The sequence below is a fragment of the Giraffa tippelskirchi genome, chromosome 3 (assembly GCF_054371585.1).
Source record: "Giraffa tippelskirchi isolate mGirTip1 chromosome 3, T2T-mGirTip1v1.2.pri, whole genome shotgun sequence".
Taxonomy (NCBI): Eukaryota; Metazoa; Chordata; class Mammalia; order Artiodactyla; family Giraffidae; genus Giraffa; species Giraffa tippelskirchi.
In genome coordinates, this window is record NC_137277.1 from 164,313,795 (window position 1) to 164,331,033 (window position 17,239).

The 17,239-nt window shown below is 46.3% G+C and overlaps 1 protein-coding gene across 7 annotated transcripts in view; it reads left to right on the forward strand.

The window, feature by feature from the left end:
• TTLL4 (tubulin tyrosine ligase like 4) overlaps positions 1–12,076 on the forward strand; it is a 36,722-nt gene extending 24,646 nt beyond the window's left edge. For 4 of the 7 annotated variants that reach the window (XM_081584070.1, XM_081584072.1, XM_081584071.1 and 1 more), the window contains 15 exons: positions 2,426–2,547; positions 2,990–3,100; positions 3,463–3,539; positions 4,235–4,426; positions 4,525–4,607; positions 4,841–4,969; positions 6,337–6,459; positions 6,758–6,856; positions 7,185–7,319; positions 7,755–7,892; positions 9,186–9,288; positions 10,034–10,244; positions 10,659–10,729; positions 11,126–11,211; positions 11,546–12,076. In XM_081584070.1, coding sequence (XP_081440196.1) covers positions 2,426–2,547; positions 2,990–3,100; positions 3,463–3,539; positions 4,235–4,426; positions 4,525–4,607; positions 4,841–4,969; positions 6,337–6,459; positions 6,758–6,856; positions 7,185–7,319; positions 7,755–7,892; positions 9,186–9,288; positions 10,034–10,244; positions 10,659–10,729; positions 11,126–11,211; positions 11,546–11,804 — 1,939 coding nt within the window. In that variant the 3' untranslated portion in view covers positions 11,805–12,076. The remainder of the gene's footprint in view (positions 1–2,425; positions 2,548–2,989; positions 3,101–3,462; positions 3,540–4,234; positions 4,427–4,524; positions 4,608–4,840; positions 4,970–6,336; positions 6,460–6,757; positions 6,857–7,184; positions 7,320–7,754; positions 7,893–9,185; positions 9,289–10,033; positions 10,245–10,658; positions 10,730–11,125; positions 11,212–11,545) is intronic. The other 3 variants (XM_081584074.1, XM_081584075.1, XM_081584073.1) reach the window with 1 other exon arrangement.
• Positions 12,077–17,239: the final 5,163 nt, after the last annotated feature.

Consider the following 17,239-nt stretch of genomic DNA (forward strand, 5'->3'; position numbering starts at 1 on the left):
ACCAAGGACTTCCACTCGCTGAAAGAGAAACACATTTAACATTTAATTGACTTGGAGCCTCTTTTCCACACTTAAGGGCGATCTAGGTTTGTCTTCAGGCCTAGTTCAAGACAGCTGCACAGCCCTTTGTTTAACCTTTCTGATTTTTAAGATAAAATTCACAAAAGGTGTTTGTTAATTCTATGTTCATTAATTAATTTCTATAAAATGTACAGTCTATATGAGGCTTAAAACATGAGGTCAAGCAAATGGAGGTTGAGGAATTCTAAACCACTTTGGATTTTGACTAAAATCAGGCATCTTTTTGGATTGCTGAAATCTTATTTTTTTCCCAGTTATGAAAGATTTATTTATTTATTATAGAAAATTTTGCAGTCACAGAAAAATCATTGAAAACACTACCTGTTTCCTCTGTCCAGCAATAGTATATTACATTTCCTATTGAATATTCTTTTTCTAAGAATCATGTGAATTTAGAGATGGCACTGGTCAAGTTCAGCCTCTGTTTTTTCAGATATGAAAATTGAGGAACAGGGAAATTAAGTAACTATTTGCAAGGTCAAGGTTTTTAGCACTGCTAGACCAAAAGTCATGCCTCTTGAGGTTAAGTTCAGTACTCTTGAGAGGCAGCTAACAAAGATTTTCTTTTCTTTTTTTTTAATTAAACTTTTGATTTTGAGACATTTATAGATTTTCATGCAGTTTTAAGAAATAATACAGAGATTCCCTGCATTCTTTACCCAGTTTCCCCCATGGTAACATGTTATACAACTATAGTACAATATAATGTAACCAAGACATTAATGTTAGTGAAGATGTGAATATTTCCGTCACTGTAAGAATGCCTCCTGTTGCCCTGAGAGCCGCACCTAATTCCCTCCTACTCTCATCCCCTTCTTAATCCTTCATAACTAATAGTTTTGTTGTTCCAAGAATGTTATACAAATGGAATGATAGCTATATGTAGCCTTTTGGGATTGGCTTTTTTCACTCAGCATATTCTCTACAGAATCATCCAAGTTGTTCCATGTTATCCATAGTTCATTCCTTTATATTGCTGAGTAGTGGCCCATGATATGGATGGACCACAGTTTGTTTAACCAGCCACCTGCTGAAGGATATTTTGTTTCTAGTTTTTGACTATACAGATAAAGCTGCTTATTGTGTACATATTTTTGAATGAACCTTAAGTCTTCATGTCTCTGAGATAAATGCTGGGTTCTATGGTTGATTGCATGTTTAATTTTTTAAGAAACTGCCAAAGCTATTTTCCAGAGTGGCTGTACCATTTTACATGCCTGTCTTGTCTTTGTTTTTAAATATGAACTCACTGTTTTTGATTTTCAACAATCTTAAATTCTAATATTCAGTAAATGGAAAGCCTTTAAAGTAAAAAATTTTGGAAATTAGAAATAGAGTTGAATTAATTGGATTTATTTAATTAATTGGAATTAATATTTAACTCAAGCCAATAAAATTCATTAAAAATCTCTCAGGTTTGAAACACTGAGGTGTTTTATGTACAGTGCCTATTTCTGTTGTGCTGAAAAGTAACAGGTAGAGTATCTCTTTATAAACTGAAAATTAACCTTAAATAATAAATATTTGTGGATCACATCAGCCTGATATAGAGGGTCATAACTATTCCATTTTCAATGTTATCTGAAGAAATTGTCTGGGTCTGTCAGCTTGTATCCAATAGATAGTCTAGGTCTTCCTATTTTGAGACTCCTTGAGCTAGCCTTGATCAAGACGTTGTTGGAATAACAGTAGGGACCCCATGGCCCACTGCTCCAGATTCCCAGACCTGTCTTACTGCCACCCTGTTACATAAAAATCTGATGTCATGAATGTCTGATGTCTCTGTTTTCAAAACAGAGAAGAGCGTTAATTATCCATATATCTTCAGATAAATACAAAATGAGTTAGAAATAGCACTGCTTCTTTTCTTTCTGTTGCTTTTTTCCCTTTTTCTTTTTAAAAACCTTTTTACCTCTTCTTACTTCTTTCTGTCTTTTCTGCTTTTCCTCCTCTTTATTTACCCATATCATTCTTTTTCTCTCCTCATCTATTTCTTTTTGTCTTAGCGTAGCATATTTGTCTGCTGACATCCACTTAAACTCCTTACTTGCTCTCAGAACCACTCTTTTCAGGGACCTCCCCAGCCTATGGCTTGTCACAGGAAATTTTAGTTGTATCATAGAATGAAGTATTGGAAAACTTTGTCTTTAGGTGACATTTATGGTGTGATTGTGTATAGGTTAGACTTAGCATGTATTAATATTTGCAAAGTAATTATTGAGCACTTGTCTCTGTAGAATCGCAGTATAAAAAATAGCACCCTGAAAGAAACAATGTGTAATAGTAACAGCACTCAAGGTTGTAGCTTTGCCTTTCTCTACCGCATGGCTGTTTTTCCTCTTAGGAACTGCATGGAATTTCTGACCAAACCCCTTTCCACTGAGAAGGTTGTTCGACCAGCCCTCATCTACAGTCTCTTTCCCAACGTGCCCCCTACCATCTATTTTGGCACTCCAGATGAGAGAGGTAAACCTGGCCATGTGTCTGCCTGGAATAGCCCCCAGGAGAAGGATGCTAGTGAAGCTGGTGGTGGGGTGGAAGGGGCTTTCCAGAATGGCTGTTTTGGTGCTTGGTTACCCATCTGGTCCAGCAGTCCGATGAGGGGATCTTTATCTTGTCCATCCTTTAGCTGACCCTCTCAGCCCCATAATCTCATGCTGCACTCTTGACCTCTAACCTTGTGTCTAACCCCTTTCATCCTCCTCTCCTCGTTGTGTTCCTCATTCCTGTGCAGTCCCCTTCCTTCCCCAAAGTGTGCTCCTTTGAAACTCTAACCTGGAATAATACTTACTGACTTGCCTACAGGGAATGCTGAACAACAGTGCCACCTCTTACCTCTACTCACCATGACTCTCCTGTTCTTCTCCACACCCTCCCCACCCCTACCACCTCTCCCCGTTTTCCTCAGTGGAGAAACTTCCCTGGGAGCAGAGGAAGCTGCTCCGGTGGAAGATGAGCACAGTGACCCCCAACATTGTCAAGCAGACCATTGGACGTTCCCACTTCAAGATCAGCAAGAGTGAGTCACTTGCCTTACTTCAAGCCTGTCCTCTGCCCCAGCAGATGGGCTCTGGGCAGGAGGGACCCTCTAGATTAGCTTCTGCTGTGTGAGGACCCTGTCCTGAAGTTTCCAACTTCATAAGAGGACATAGGTCTGAAATCCCTCTGCCTGAATCCTGTTCCTCAAAATTGGAAGACAGAGGGCCATTGTTCTAGTCCTGACCCCAGGGCCTCATGTAGGACAGCTCCATGGCAACTCTTAGAAAACCGGGGCTGGGAGCTATGCCCAGGCTCTGGTGGTATTTCGGGGGCCTCTGAGCCACTCTCTGTCCCAGGGACCAAGCTGCTAGCAGGACTGACTTCCTTATGTGCCTTCTATAGGGAATGATGACTGGCTGGGCTGCTGGGGTCACCACATGAAGTCTCCTAGTTTCCGATCCATTCAGGAGCATCAGAAGGTAGGGGCCGTTTCTGAGCTGCTCTTCCCCTGGACTTGGGCAGGAGAAAGTTGGTAGTAGAAGTAGGAAAGAGGAGGGATGACCATAGAGAAGTCAGGAGGGCTCACAGGGTGGAGAAAGTATGGGAGGTGGGTGCCGTGTGAGCCCCCAGTGGATCATGCACGTCTAGTAGGTCAGCTACAGTGTCTTGGACAGTTAAAGCCTCTAAGACACTTTTTCTCTGGTGTGTCTTGAGATACAGTGTCTGTTTTCAGTTTATCATGTTTTTCCTCTAACCACTGCACATTGCCTCTGTTCCTCCAAGCTGAATATGTGTAAAGAGGTCTCGTGTTGAAATGAATAGTCCCTTTTCCCCAGGAAAGCCAGGTGCTTTTCTGTTTTTGTCCTAGAGGCATGAAAAAAGACTTAACAGGTTTTTCTTTATTTTTACAGTGAATATTATGTCTGTCTTAGTTACTCTTTTACATCGTGAACTATTGACTCCTAAAGGGCACTACATTGTGTTTTGTTGTGTTTGTGTTTTAATCATTTTTTTGGTGGATGCTCAGCGCAGGATACTTAAGGACCTTTAGACAGTGACAATCAGATGGAACAGGAGCTTAGAATGTTGGAATGGTGTAGTGAGTATTGCTGTCTTCCTTGTGGTCTCATATGGCCCTGTCTCTCCCTGCTCCCACCCTGTGTCCCCTCTGCAGCTAAACCACTTCCCAGGTTCATTCCAGATTGGGCGCAAGGACCGACTGTGGCGGAACCTGTCCCGCATGCAGAGCCGCTTTGGCAAGAAGGAGTTCAGTTTCTTCCCCCAGTCCTTCATCCTGCCCCAGGACGCCAAGCTCCTGCGCAAAGCCTGGGAGAGCAGCACCCGCCAGAAGTGGATTGTTAAACCAGTGAGTGGTCCTGGCAGGCAGCAGGAAGGGTCTGAGAGTGGGAACACCAGAGTATCGGGCCAGGTAGACAACTCCTCTCCTCTCCACTCGGTTTCTAGCCAGCATCTGCTCGAGGCATCGGCATCCAGGTCATTCACAAGTGGAGTCAGCTCCCCAAGCGGAGGCCCCTTCTGGTACAGAGGTGAGCCCGTCTCCAGCTGAGACCTCGCTCCCTGCTTCCCACCTCCTCAGTCTCGGAGGGCCCCTTTTCACCACGTTCTTTCATCCTTTGTCCCCCTAGCCAAAGACCTTCCTCAGCCAACTGTTTAAAGGTCTTTATCCTGGGAACTGTTAGCTGGCTTTTGCCATGGCTCAGTTATCTACCAAGCCCTGTCTCATCTGTCCTGTCCCTGAAGCTGGCCTTTCTCTGTGTAGGTATCTCCACAAACCCTACCTCATCAGCGGCAGCAAGTTCGATCTGCGGATCTATGTTTACGTCACCTCCTACGATCCTCTACGGATTTACCTCTTTTCAGATGGACTCGTCCGCTTTGCCAGTTGCAAGTATGTGGTGGTGGTGAGGGCTCGCCCTGACAGCCTTGGGGATTTGCTTTCCCTCCAGGGAGGGAAGCTGGAGGACACCGAACAGGAAAATAACCAATGTTTTGATAGTTTTTGTTAGCAAAGGAGAAGGTGGAGTGCCTTTGGGAAAACCTTGTCTTCCTTTTCTCCCGTGTGACTCCTTTACTTGTATATCAAACACTTCTGACACCACCTATAACCAGATGGTGGGTTTTTTCTCCCCACACAAAGCATTTCTATGCAACACCAACTGGCTGTCCTACAGTTGAACTCAATTCTGACATGTCTGTCTGGAGACCTCATCAGATCCCATGGGTCAAGGGCTGAGTCTCACCAGGCTGCCGCTCCCTCCACCACCTGTGATGCCAGTTACAAGTGCAGGTGGCTGCCTGTGCGTCTCACCAGTGGGCCATAAATCAGAGGTTCCCATGACCCCCTCCTCGGGGCTGGGGTATCAGTTTGGTTGATTTTCTAGAGCAGCTTATAGAACTCAAGAAAACACTTTGCTTATATTTATTGATTTATGAAAAATGGATGTGATAAAGGATACAGAAGAACAGGGGGATGGAAGAGATGCACATGGCAAGGTGTGTGAGGAGAGGCACCAAGCTTCCATGCTCTCTCTGGGCAGGCCACTCTCCCAGCATCTCCATAGGTTCACCCACCTGGAAGCTCTCATATTTGGGGAATTTTTACAGAGGCTTCAGCACTTAGGCTCGATTGATCATTAGCTCCATTTTCAGCCCTTCTTCCTTTTTTAAGAGAATGGGAGTTAGGTGGGGGGAGCTGAAAATTCCAAGCATATAATCTTGTCTTGGCCTTTTCAGTGACTGGCTCTCATCCAGGAGCCATCAGGAGCTCACCCAGTGTTGCCTCGTTAGAACAAAAGATACTCCTATTACCCTGGAAATTATAAGGGTTTCAGCAGCTCTGTGTCAGGAACTGGGGTCAAAATGCCAAATCTGAGAACAAAGATGCTCCTTGTACTCGTACCACTTAGGAGTCTACAAAGGTTTCAGGATCTCTGTGTCTGGGAGTGGGGGCAGGGTCCAGTATATACATATTTATTATTATAAATCACAATATTACATGCAGAATGGGAAATAAGGGGGTTCTCTACTTCACTAAACAGGGACGGTCTTTCTACAGAACTGAGGTAGTATAAAATAGGAGATGAGTTTAGCTGTGGTGTTCTAGAAACCTTACCAGCAGAAGTGATTCTCAGACTCTTCTGCCTCTGCAAAGATCTGTCCACTTACCCCTTACCTGCTCAGGATCTGGAGAAATGTTTGGACCATTATCCATCTGCTGTCTCTCCATGAACCCTCTGCCTTTCCTCTCACTTGCAGGTATTCCTCTTCCATGAAGAGCCTTGGCAACAAATTCATGCACCTGACCAACTACAGTGTCAATAAAAAGAATGCCGAGTACCAGGCCAATGAAGATGAAACGGCCTGCCAGGGCCACAAATGGTACCCAGACAGTGTCCCCATCAAGTGGAGGCCTGGAGGAATACAGGGTTCTGGGGTTTGGGGAGGTTTCAGGGGAGTAGTGAATGGAGGAGTAATATAAGACCCAGAGATTATATAAATACTTGGCAATTCAGAATTGGTCTATTTGTATCCAAACTCCTCTCTGTCCTAATTCAAAACATCAAAAGAAGACATATGAAGAAGATACCTTTGGGCCTCTCAGTCCTTTTTCTTCCTCTTCGCTGATCATTCATAGATTCTAACCCTAAATACTCCCTTCTCCTCCCCTGCCTCACAGGGCATTGAAGGCTTTATGGAGCTACCTGAGCCAGAAGGGAGTCAACAGTGATGTCATCTGGGAGAAGATAAAGGATGTCGTTGTCAAAACCATCATCTCGTGAGTCACACCGCCACCCTGGGTGTGAGGCCTGCCACCAAATCCCCTTTTTCTCGTGGGCCTCTACACTGCTGTTCTCCAGACTCTAGACCATGCTGTGTTTCCATTTCTGAGGACAGGGTTTAGGAAGGAATAGAGAAGACTTAAATTCGGCTCTTCTGCTGAACTGTATCCCCAGAAGCTGGCTTCAGATCACAGGCACCTCTAGAGCTTTTTTTCTTGGGTGGCTTCCTTTTTCCCATCTCTGAGCCACTCCATTGGCCTAGGCAGCTCTAGGCAGGGTCTTTGGGAGGAGCTGAACTGAATACTTTATTTTCCCTGGGACCAGGTCAGAACCCTATGTGACCAGCCTGCTGAAGATGTACGTGCGGCGGCCTTACAGCTGCCACGAGCTCTTTGGTTTCGATGTCATGCTAGATGAGAACCTCAAGCCCTGGGTTCTAGAAGTGAACATCTCCCCCAGGTAGGTGTTCTCAGGGCACACAATAGGAGCCTTTCCCTGTCCTCCTGATTCTATTTCTGCTCCAGTCCTGCTGACTTTGGGAAGACCTTTCCTTCCCTAAATCCCTTCATAGTTGGTTTACTGTTTACTGTTCCTTTGTTCTTTCCATCATCTCAAGGTTTTCTGATATTGGAGACAGGCTGTTAAAAGTTGCTGTTTTAAACTTGATACCTACTGCATGCTTTTCCTCTAGCAAACCAAAGTGACAGGCAGGAACCACCCTAAGCGAGGTTATTCACTATCTGTGATGCAGAAAGACCCCCACAATGGTCATGAGTTTGGATGTAAATGGGGCTGGTGTTGACTTGGACATGTCAGTTTTAGCGTCTGGAAACAGTTGGACTGGAAACAGTTTTAGTGTCTGCTTGTACCACTCTTGGCATACTTTCCCCAAAGCCTCCACTCCAACTCTCCGCTGGACATCAGCATCAAAGGCCAGATGATCCGTGACCTTCTGAACCTGGCAGGCTTTGTTCTGCCCAATGCAGATGATATCGCTTCCAGCTCCAGCAGCTCCAGCAGCTCCACCACCAGGTCAGCCTCCTTGCTTGTCTGACTCTGGGAAGGGATGATGTCTGGGTGTTCCCTCCTACTTGGTCTCCCTTGCTGCTCCATCTCCCACTGCAATATATCCACACACCACTGCCAAGTCAGTGTTCCTAAAGGCATGTTTGGTTAATTGCTCCCCTGCCAAGGAATCCCTACAGGGCCTAGGGAACCATCTTTAAATTCCTCAAGCAGACAGTCAAGGCCTCAGCCAGTTTTTCCCAAGCACCCCACCCTTTACTCCTCTTCCCAGCTCATGTGCTCTGACAAACTGGATCACTCTTAGAACCTCTGGGTTGGAAGGATCCTTAAGGATTAGTTAGTCCAGTCTCCTCTCTGAATTGTGTGCTGCCTCTCATTGTTCCCCTATAGTGTCCCCTCCTCTGCTCATGGGGTTCCTTCCTCCTGAAATTCCACTCAGCAAGACCTCCCTGTTTTGATCTCACCTATCCATCCAAGCCTAGCTGAAGGCAGCCTCTTCATGAAACCAGCTGAGTGTGGGCTCTCTCCTCCACACCCTCAAAGCACTCAGAACCACACTTGAGGAAAGGGAGCTTATATTTAGTTGGTATCTCCTGTGTGTACAGAAAAACCTAAAATTTATCTCCAAAGTAGCCCATGAAGTTGGTATTAGTATCCTCAGTTTACAGATGAGGAAACTGAAATATCACTGGGATTAAGTGACCCATCCAAGGTCATTCATCTGCAGAGCTATAGAGCTGGGCTTCAAATCCTAATTTGTAGCAACAAGACTTGCTTTCTGCACTGTATCTTATAGTTTTAGTCTTGGCTCTGTGCTGTAGTTGTTGTTTGATCTGTGCCATCCTGTGAGCTCCTTGGAGGCCGTCTTTGTGTCTGTCAGTAGTAATTGTAGTAATGTGAATGAGGAGCTAAGGGGCAGGGCATCAGGGAGCTTATCCAGGATCACACAGCCAGTGGGGCCAAGCTGGGTATTTAGTAAGTTTTCACTCAGTTAAACTACACTGAAGTATACAGTGATTGTTCCATGGTCTTTTTTTTTTTTTTTTTTGCTATTTAAATACAACTTAAAGAGGATGCTTTGTACCCTTTTAGTTCTAACATGGTGCTTGATCTTTGACTCTCAGGCTATTTGAGTGTAGTGCATTGCAGTCTGATCTACTCTAGTAACAAACTTCTGTCCATCCTTCTTTGTCTTCTCCTGAGGAGGGTGTCTTTCTGGGCTGAGCCTTCTCTCCACATGTCCTCAGGATGTGAAGCTGCTGACCTTACCCCTTGCCCCCTTCCCACCCCCTGTCTTAGCCTGCCCAGCTCTCCCAGGGACAGATGTCGAGTGGCCCCAGAGTACTTCACTGCACAGAAGATGAAGAAAGCCTATTACCTGACCCAGAAAATTCCTGATCAGGTAGGAGACTGCCTTTGCCACAGTGCCAGCAGAAAGCTTCCCTGGTCAAACCTGTGGGGCTCCGAGGCAAACAGCTCTTCATCCCTCTCAGGCAGGATTTCCTACATCCCCACATGCAGGGATTTGCTGGCATGTATGTCATTAGAGAGGACTTCCCTGGTGGCTCAGACGGTAAAGTGTCTGTCTACAATGCAGGAGACCCAGGTTCCATCCCTGGATCAGGAAGATACCCTGGAGAAGGAAATGGCAATTAGAGGAGAGAGCTGATGGCCTTTAGTATGTGTTCAACAACCACTGTTCTTAGCAAAATACTCTACCAGTCTACCCTTCTTGTAAAGCTATTGACCCTTTGGATTTCTTTCCCAGAGGGGCACTGAGCTCCTGGAAGGCTTAACTTTCTCAGAGCAGATAAGGGAGCCAGACGGAAGGATGGCAGACATAAGGCTGTGGCCAGATCTGAGTTGCTGGATTCTGATCTTGACTTCATCCAACGAATCATTTAACCTCTGTGCCCCCTGGCTGTCCTCACCCCTGCTAAGAATCTCTTCATCCTCTGAATAGGCTCAGTAGGTTTGGGAATAGATGAGATCCAAAGCTAGCCATCCCAGCCTGCCCTAGTTGTCCTTGGAAAGTCCTGGAGCCTTAGGACCCTGAAGCCATGCTCCCCACCCCCAGTTTCTTCATTCTCTGCCTCTGGCTTACATGCTTTGCCACCCCCTTCCCCCTCCTGGTCCTTGGGCCGTAGGACTTCTACGCATCTGTGCTGGATGTCCTGACACCAGATGATGTTCGGGTTCTAGTCGAGATGGAGGATGAGTTTTCTCGCCGTGGTCAATTCGAACGCATTTTTCCATCTCGAATCTCTTCTCGCTATCTCCGCTTTTTTGAGCAGCCACGATATTTCAACATTCTCACCACCCAGTGGGAACAGAAGTACCATGGCAACAAGCTCAAAGGTGATGTGTCTTCCCTACCCACAGGAGGCCATGTTTAATGAGAAATTAAATCCCAATAGACCAAGAAACCAATAGACCAATAGGGCTTCTGTGGCAAGAAGAATAGGCCAGTTGATTCCACCCTCTTTTTTTTTTTTAAGATGACTCTTTTGTTAATTAATTATTTTGGCTACACTGGGTCTTCATTGCTGTGGATGGAGTTTCTCTAGTTTTGTGACAAGCAGGCTCTAGGGCCTAGGCTCAGTAGTTGTGGTGCATGGGCTTAGTTGTCCCACAGTATGTGAGATCTTCCCAAACTGGGGTTCAAACCTGTGTCACCTGCATTAGCAGGCAGATTCTTAGTCACTGGACCATCAGGGAAGTCTAATTCCGATTCCATCCTCTTGAGTCCCACCCTTGTTAATCTTGTCCTAGGAGTAGATCTGCTTCGGAGTTGGTGCTACAAAGGGTTCCACACAGGAGCTGTCTCTGATTCTGCTCCAGTGGTGAGTGATGCTGCCAGGATACAGGGGACAGCCCTGCCTCAGCCCCTCCCTCTCCCACCCTAAGAGTGCAGCCTGGGTTGGGTGCGGGTCTAGACCCTCTCACTTCTTCCTAGGGTTCCTCAGGCCTCTGTGTCTCAGGACCCTTCCCTTTCAAGGGATACTTGCCTCCAGGATTCCCTGGATGCCTTTCTTTCAAGGATCAAAAGTGCTTTGTAGCCTTACCTTCTTGTCTGAATAAGGAGGGGGCCAAGACTTACTCCCCCCAACATGGGCCCATTCTGGTAGAGTTGCCCTTTGGTCACTCCGAGATAGAACTGGGAAAGAGGCCTAAGACCCAGACACTCTCCCCTGATCTTGACCTAGCTCTTTTGGCCTCATTGCTTCCTTTGCTTCCAGTGGACTCTCCCGGCCTCAGTTCTGACTGTTCCAAAGGCTGATGCGACACTCAGTGCTTTCTCCAAGCTAGAGACTATCAAGCTGAGGTGAGTGCTGCCTGGACAAGGGAAGGGTGTTGGGGGTGAATTCAGGGAGTTTTCTTCCTTCCTGTCTTCCCAGATTCTGATGAGATCAGTGTTCTTCAGTTGGGGGTTGGTAGGACTATCAGAATACTCTGTCACAGCCTCCGCTTCTGGGCGGCTCTTGGTATGCCCAGTAAAGCTGAGCTGGAGCACAGACTCATCCCCAGAAGCTGCCACTTTCAGCCATACTGCAGTGAATACTGTGAACGCCTGCTCTAGACTCTGAAGGGAGCAGACTGTGGCTTAAAGTCTCAATTACACAGAGTCTCAGCCATTTCTTTCCTCCTGTTCCCTTCAGAAAATATGGCTCCACTGAGCGAAATATACTGCTGTCTGAAGATGGGACCATGCCCAAGCTGAAGAAGACCCAAGCTGGCCTTTCCCCTCCTCCCAGGAAACTCAGTTCCTCAGAGGACAGTGAGGACACCAGCAAAGAGCCCAGCCTCTCCACCCAGTTGTTACCTGTGATCAAGTACTCTGAGCAGACTTCGAGACTCTCCGCTTCCGCCAGCTCCCAGTCAGCTGGTGGCTCCCTCCTGGCTGCTGTGAGCCTGTGACAGGCCTCTCTCCACTTGCCTGCCCAGGCACACCAGTGTCAGCTACCTCATGGGAACTGGCCGGCCGGCCAGCCTGAGCCCCCACCCCCTCCACTCGGCCCCTCCTCAGAGTATTTTTTGAAGTGGTTGAATTGTAGAGATGGGTATTTGGCGGGCTGGAGGGGTGGTTGGGAAGGGGAGAAGGTGAGACAGGTTCACCGGCTGGCACCTCATATCTCAGCAGAGAAGCCAGTGATGGCTACTCAGCCTTATAAAGCAGGGTTTGGTTTCTACCTTCAGAGAGCCATGTGTGGTTTGTTTTGGTGCAGTGGTTTTGAGTTATAACTCAAGAGGAGAAAGTATTTTGAACGTATTTGGGCCTGAAGTCCCTTGCTCTCTATATAATTGAAGAGGTTCCTCTGAGGGTCCTTATTTCCTCAAGTCTCACCCTCTCCCCTTCCCAACCCCCATCCTGAGGAGTCTCTTTCAGAAACCTTCAGACTTCCTCAGTACTTGGACAAACAGAGACCATGACATGCAGAACCAGTTTCCTATCGTCCTTGTCTTGGGGGCATCACCACCTCCAGGCCATTTTTCCTTTCATGTACCCACCCATCCAGTAGCCCTTGGTCTTCCTGCTCTGACCTCACATCACTACTTGTTCAGCCGCCTAGACTTCCCTCATGGATATTACCTCTTCACCTCTTAGCTGTCTGTGAGGTGAGAGCTTCTGTGAACTTGGTGAATTTCTCATGGCTGCAGTAAAGGAGCCCAGATAATCCCAAGAGAAGGGTGGAAGGAGCTGAGGTTCCCCCTTCACTCTCTCTGGTGATCAGGGTCTGGCTCACAGGTCTCTGAGGCACGCAGACTTTGGTGGCCTGGCGGGCAGGTTTCAAAAAACAGCCACCATTGTAGCATGGGCTTCCAGTCAGGCTCCTGGCTAAACTCTTATACGCTGAACTGGATCTACCTCTTGCCCCAAGACTCAGCCAGCAGTGAGTGTTCAATAAATGTTGTTCGCGTGAACTGGAGATCTCACAGGATGCAAACACCTAAACCAGAAGCTCTCCTCCTACCTGGGCTGAAGTGCCACCCAGGGGGAAGCCAAGGTGGGAGAGTTTGGACCAGAAAGTTTTCACTTGAACTGCGCTCCTCCTTAACTTGACACCTCCTGGTTGCCTCTCGGCCCCCTCCCCAGCCCCACAGTCCCCTCTTACTTCAGTTTATTTTTCTCCCAGCAGGGCCCAACAAGAAGCCAATTGGTCCCTTGATTCTGATACCCAGGTTTTCTCTTTGGTGCATCAGGCAGAAAGCTCTGCTCACGGTCTGACCCCAGGCTTTCTCTGCCTTTGTTCTTGAGCTTTGGAAAGATAGCCTGCTCCACTCCCTGCTCTGGAAGTTCTGTGGTGAGTTGGAAGGGAACCCTGGAAAAAGCCCTGAGAGGCCTGACTGGGTTCAAGGCCATACTGCTGATATGTGAAGGCCATGTTGACAGTTGTGAAGAAAGCTGGATAGCAAAGTCCTGGGGCATTGTTGCTCGATGGCAAGGACTTCAAAGTCAGGGCCACAGGAGAGGTGCTTGACAGTCCTGTTAAATCTCTTCTGATAGCGTGGAAGCCAGCTCCCTCTTGTCCTCCATGGCTGCCATGTCCTAGTGCAGATGTCAAAACAAACCTTGTGACGGGGACAGGAAGCAGCCTTCCTATGAGACCAGCCACCTGCTTAAGCTGTTTTGCTGTGGCTGGTCCTCTGGTGCAAGGGCTTAGGTGTGGAGGCCTGACTGAGCTGTGCCGCGCCCTGGAAACCAACTTCAATACCATGCCTCCGAGAATCCCCAGAGAGCACAACCACTTCCGTTCCCGTAACTGGAGAAGGGACCGGCCTTGCAGTATGATGAGAAGCAAGGGAGTGAGTGGTCGGGAAATTAAATGATTGGTGGGGATAGATTGTTCTCAGTAGTTTAAAGGGCTTCCCTGGTGGCTCAGATGGTAAAGAAGCCACCTGCAATGTGGGAGACCTGGGTTCGATCCCTGGGTTGGGAAGATCCCCTGGAGGAGGGCATGGCAACCCACTCCAGTATTCTTGCCTAGAGAATCCCCATGGACAGAGGAGCCTGGTGGGCTACAGTCCATGGGAGTGCAAGGAGTCGGACACAACTGAGCACCTAAGCACAGCAATAGTTTAAAACATGTTTGTACTTTTTAAATTTTTCATCACCTTTGAGTGTCTTGATAGATGTGAGTGTGTTGCTGGATGGGAGAAAGGAATGAGGTTTATGTCTCATACTTCCCTTTTGGCCTTGAGAGAAAATGAAATCTTGCTTATTAAGCATTCAGCATACGTACTTAGCAGTGCATACCTACAGTATGAGGTGTTTGGCTAAATAAGCAATTTGGGGGAAGTAATGAGATTTGGGAGAAAGTTGAAATTTGAGAATGTTGTTGTTGTTTAGTCGCTAAGTCATGTCCCACTCTTTATGACCCCATGAATTATAGCACACCAGACTTCCCTGTCCTTCACTATCTCCCTGACTTGGCTCAAACTCATGTCCACTGAGTCAGTGATGCCATACAACCATCTTGTCCTCTTTTGCCCCCTTCTCTTGCCCTAAGTCTTTCCCAGCATCAGGGTCTTTTCCAGTGAGTCAGCTCTTCGCATCAGGTGGCCAAAGTATTGGAGCTTTAGCTTCAGCATCAGTTCTTCCAGTGAATATTCAGGGTTGATTTCCTTTAGGACTGACTGCCTTGATCTCCTTGCTGTCCAAGGGACTCTCAAGAATCTTCTCCAGCACCACAGTTCAAAAACATCAGTTTTTTGGCACTCAGCCTTCTTTATGGTCCAACTCTCACATCCATACATACTAGTATGTCCATCCATACTACTGGACAAACCATGGTTTTGACTGTATGAACCTTTGTCAGCAAAATGATGTCTCTGCTTTTTAATATGTTGTCTAGGTTGGCCATAGCTTTTCTTCCAAGGAGCAAGCATCTTTTAATTTCGTGGCTGCAGTCACCATCTACAGTGATTTTGGAGCCCAAGAAAATAAAGTCTGTCACTGTTTCCATTGTTTCCCCATCTATTTGCCATGAACTGATGGGACCGGATCCCATGATCTTTGTTTTTTGAATGTTGAATGTCAGTTTTTTCCTAACTTGGTAATGTACTTAGTCCTTGTTTGGAGAAAGAAGAGCAAGTGCTCTTGAGGCAAGAAATGCCATGTACAGGGTATTTCTGAAGCACTGGAGCAAGGATTTGAGGGTGGGGGCGGCAGCAAGGAGGGTGGTCACTATTTGTTTACTTCTGATTTACGCAAGTTTGATCAGACACTAAGGAACTTAGAATGAATACTTAATGGAAAAGTGGCATGGGACTAAGAAAAGAACATGGATCTTGGGAGTCTGACATCGGGTTCAAACCTCAATTCCTCTGTGCAGCCTTGGGCATGTCAGCTGGCTTTTTAAAGTTTTACAATAATACTAATTTAATACCTGCATTTCAAGGTTATGGAAATTGAGCAAGGTTATGGAAATTATGTGTAGGGAAAGGCAGGCTAGAGATGTAAAACCCTTTCCATGAGGGAATGAAGGCACTCTAGAGACATTTTGGAAGTGAAGAGGCCAGGACAGGGTTTAGATACCTCATCACGCCTACCTCCACTCCGGTGCACACAGAAACCCTATCACCATTATTCATTCTACTGTTTAACTCTTTGTTGGGGATTTATATCTTTGGTTAAATATTTCACAGACAGAATGCAAATTAAAAGTGTGTGAATTGGGCTTATTTTGTTCTATTCAGAGAGAAGCTTTGATTTAAAAAGGGAATGCAACCTAGATGTCGATCGGCAGATGAATGGATAAGAAAGCTATGGTACATATACACAATGGAATATTACTCAGCTATTAAAAAAATGCATTTGAATCAGTTCTAATGAGGTGGATGAAACTGGAACCTATTTTACAGAGTGAAGTAAGTCAGAAAGAAAAACACCAATACAGTATATTAACACATAAATATGGAATTTAGAAAGATGGTAACAATGACCCTATATGTGAAACAGCAAAAGAGACACAGATGTAAAGAACAGACTTTTGAACTTCTGTGGGAGAAGGCAAGGGTGGGATGATTTGAGAGAATAGCATTGAAACATGTATATTATCATATTTGAAATAGATCACCAGTCCAGGTTCGATGCATGAGACAGGGCGCTCAGGGCCGATGCACTGGGATGACCCTGAGGAATGGGATGGGGAGGGAGGTGGGAAGGGGGTTCAGGATGGGGGACACACGTACACCCATGGCTGATTTATGTCAATGTATGGCAAAAACCACTGCAATATTGTAAAGTAATTAGCCTCCAATTAAATTAATTTAAAAAAAAAGAATGCAAGGGAGTAGTGGATGCCTAGAGGCTGGGGAAGGGAGGAGCAGGGCACAGAAAATAGAGACCTTGAACTGGAGCCAAAGAACATGCACCAACATAACAGCTGTGCCAAGGGACGCTTGTGGTTATAGGTCCATTCTTGTGATTTCAGGCTATTTATTAATAGTTGAGGGTGATTGTGTCTCCTGTCACCCTCTTGAGAGGACACACCTGATTGTGCTCAGGGACCATCCAGTACCAAGCCAGTGAAGGAGGCTGATAATCCAGGGACACAGCTGAATCAGTTACCCAAATAACTTAGTCACTGAAGGCAGCTGGGGGAGCTCCCCTCCTGGCTTCATCTGGGTTTGTCCTAAGGCTAAGGCTCAGCTCTGTTTATGGCTCAAATCCTCAACTGCTTTGGAACGCTGATGGTTTTCAGAGGTGTGTAGTTGAGGGAGTTCCATTTCATGCCACTTGACATTCTAATCCAGTCTCTCGAACAACACTCGGCCTTTGATCCCCCTGTAGCAGTTTGCACCTTGTTAATGTCAGGCTCATTTGACTTGACTGTTCATCAGCTTTGGAGCCTTGAGAACTGCGAGCAACCTTAGGTTGTCCTTGGCAGATTTCTCATAGGTGAAAGCATTCAAGAATCATCAATAGGGGGCTTCCCTGGTGGTCCAGTGGTTAAGAATCTGCTTGCTAGTGCAGAGGACGGGTTCAGTCCCTGGGATAGGAAGATCCCACATGCTGCAACTAAAGAGAAAAGACCCTGCATGCCACAACTAAGATCTGGCACAGCCAAATAAATAAATAAATGTTTAAAAAAAAAGAATCATCAATAGCAGGGTGGTTTTCTAAAGCTCATTTGTGCCTTAATTATTATAATGGACTGAGACGCATGGAATGCTGCAGACTGGCATGGGGAAATCTAACAATTTTGTAAAGGTAATGATAAACTGTAGCTAATACAGTGGGAAGACCAAAGCCTACCTCCATGGGTAGTTATGAGGGTTGGGAAGGGAGGGGATATATGTAAAGCACCTAGCAAAGTACCTGATACATATATAGTACAGATTTAAAATAG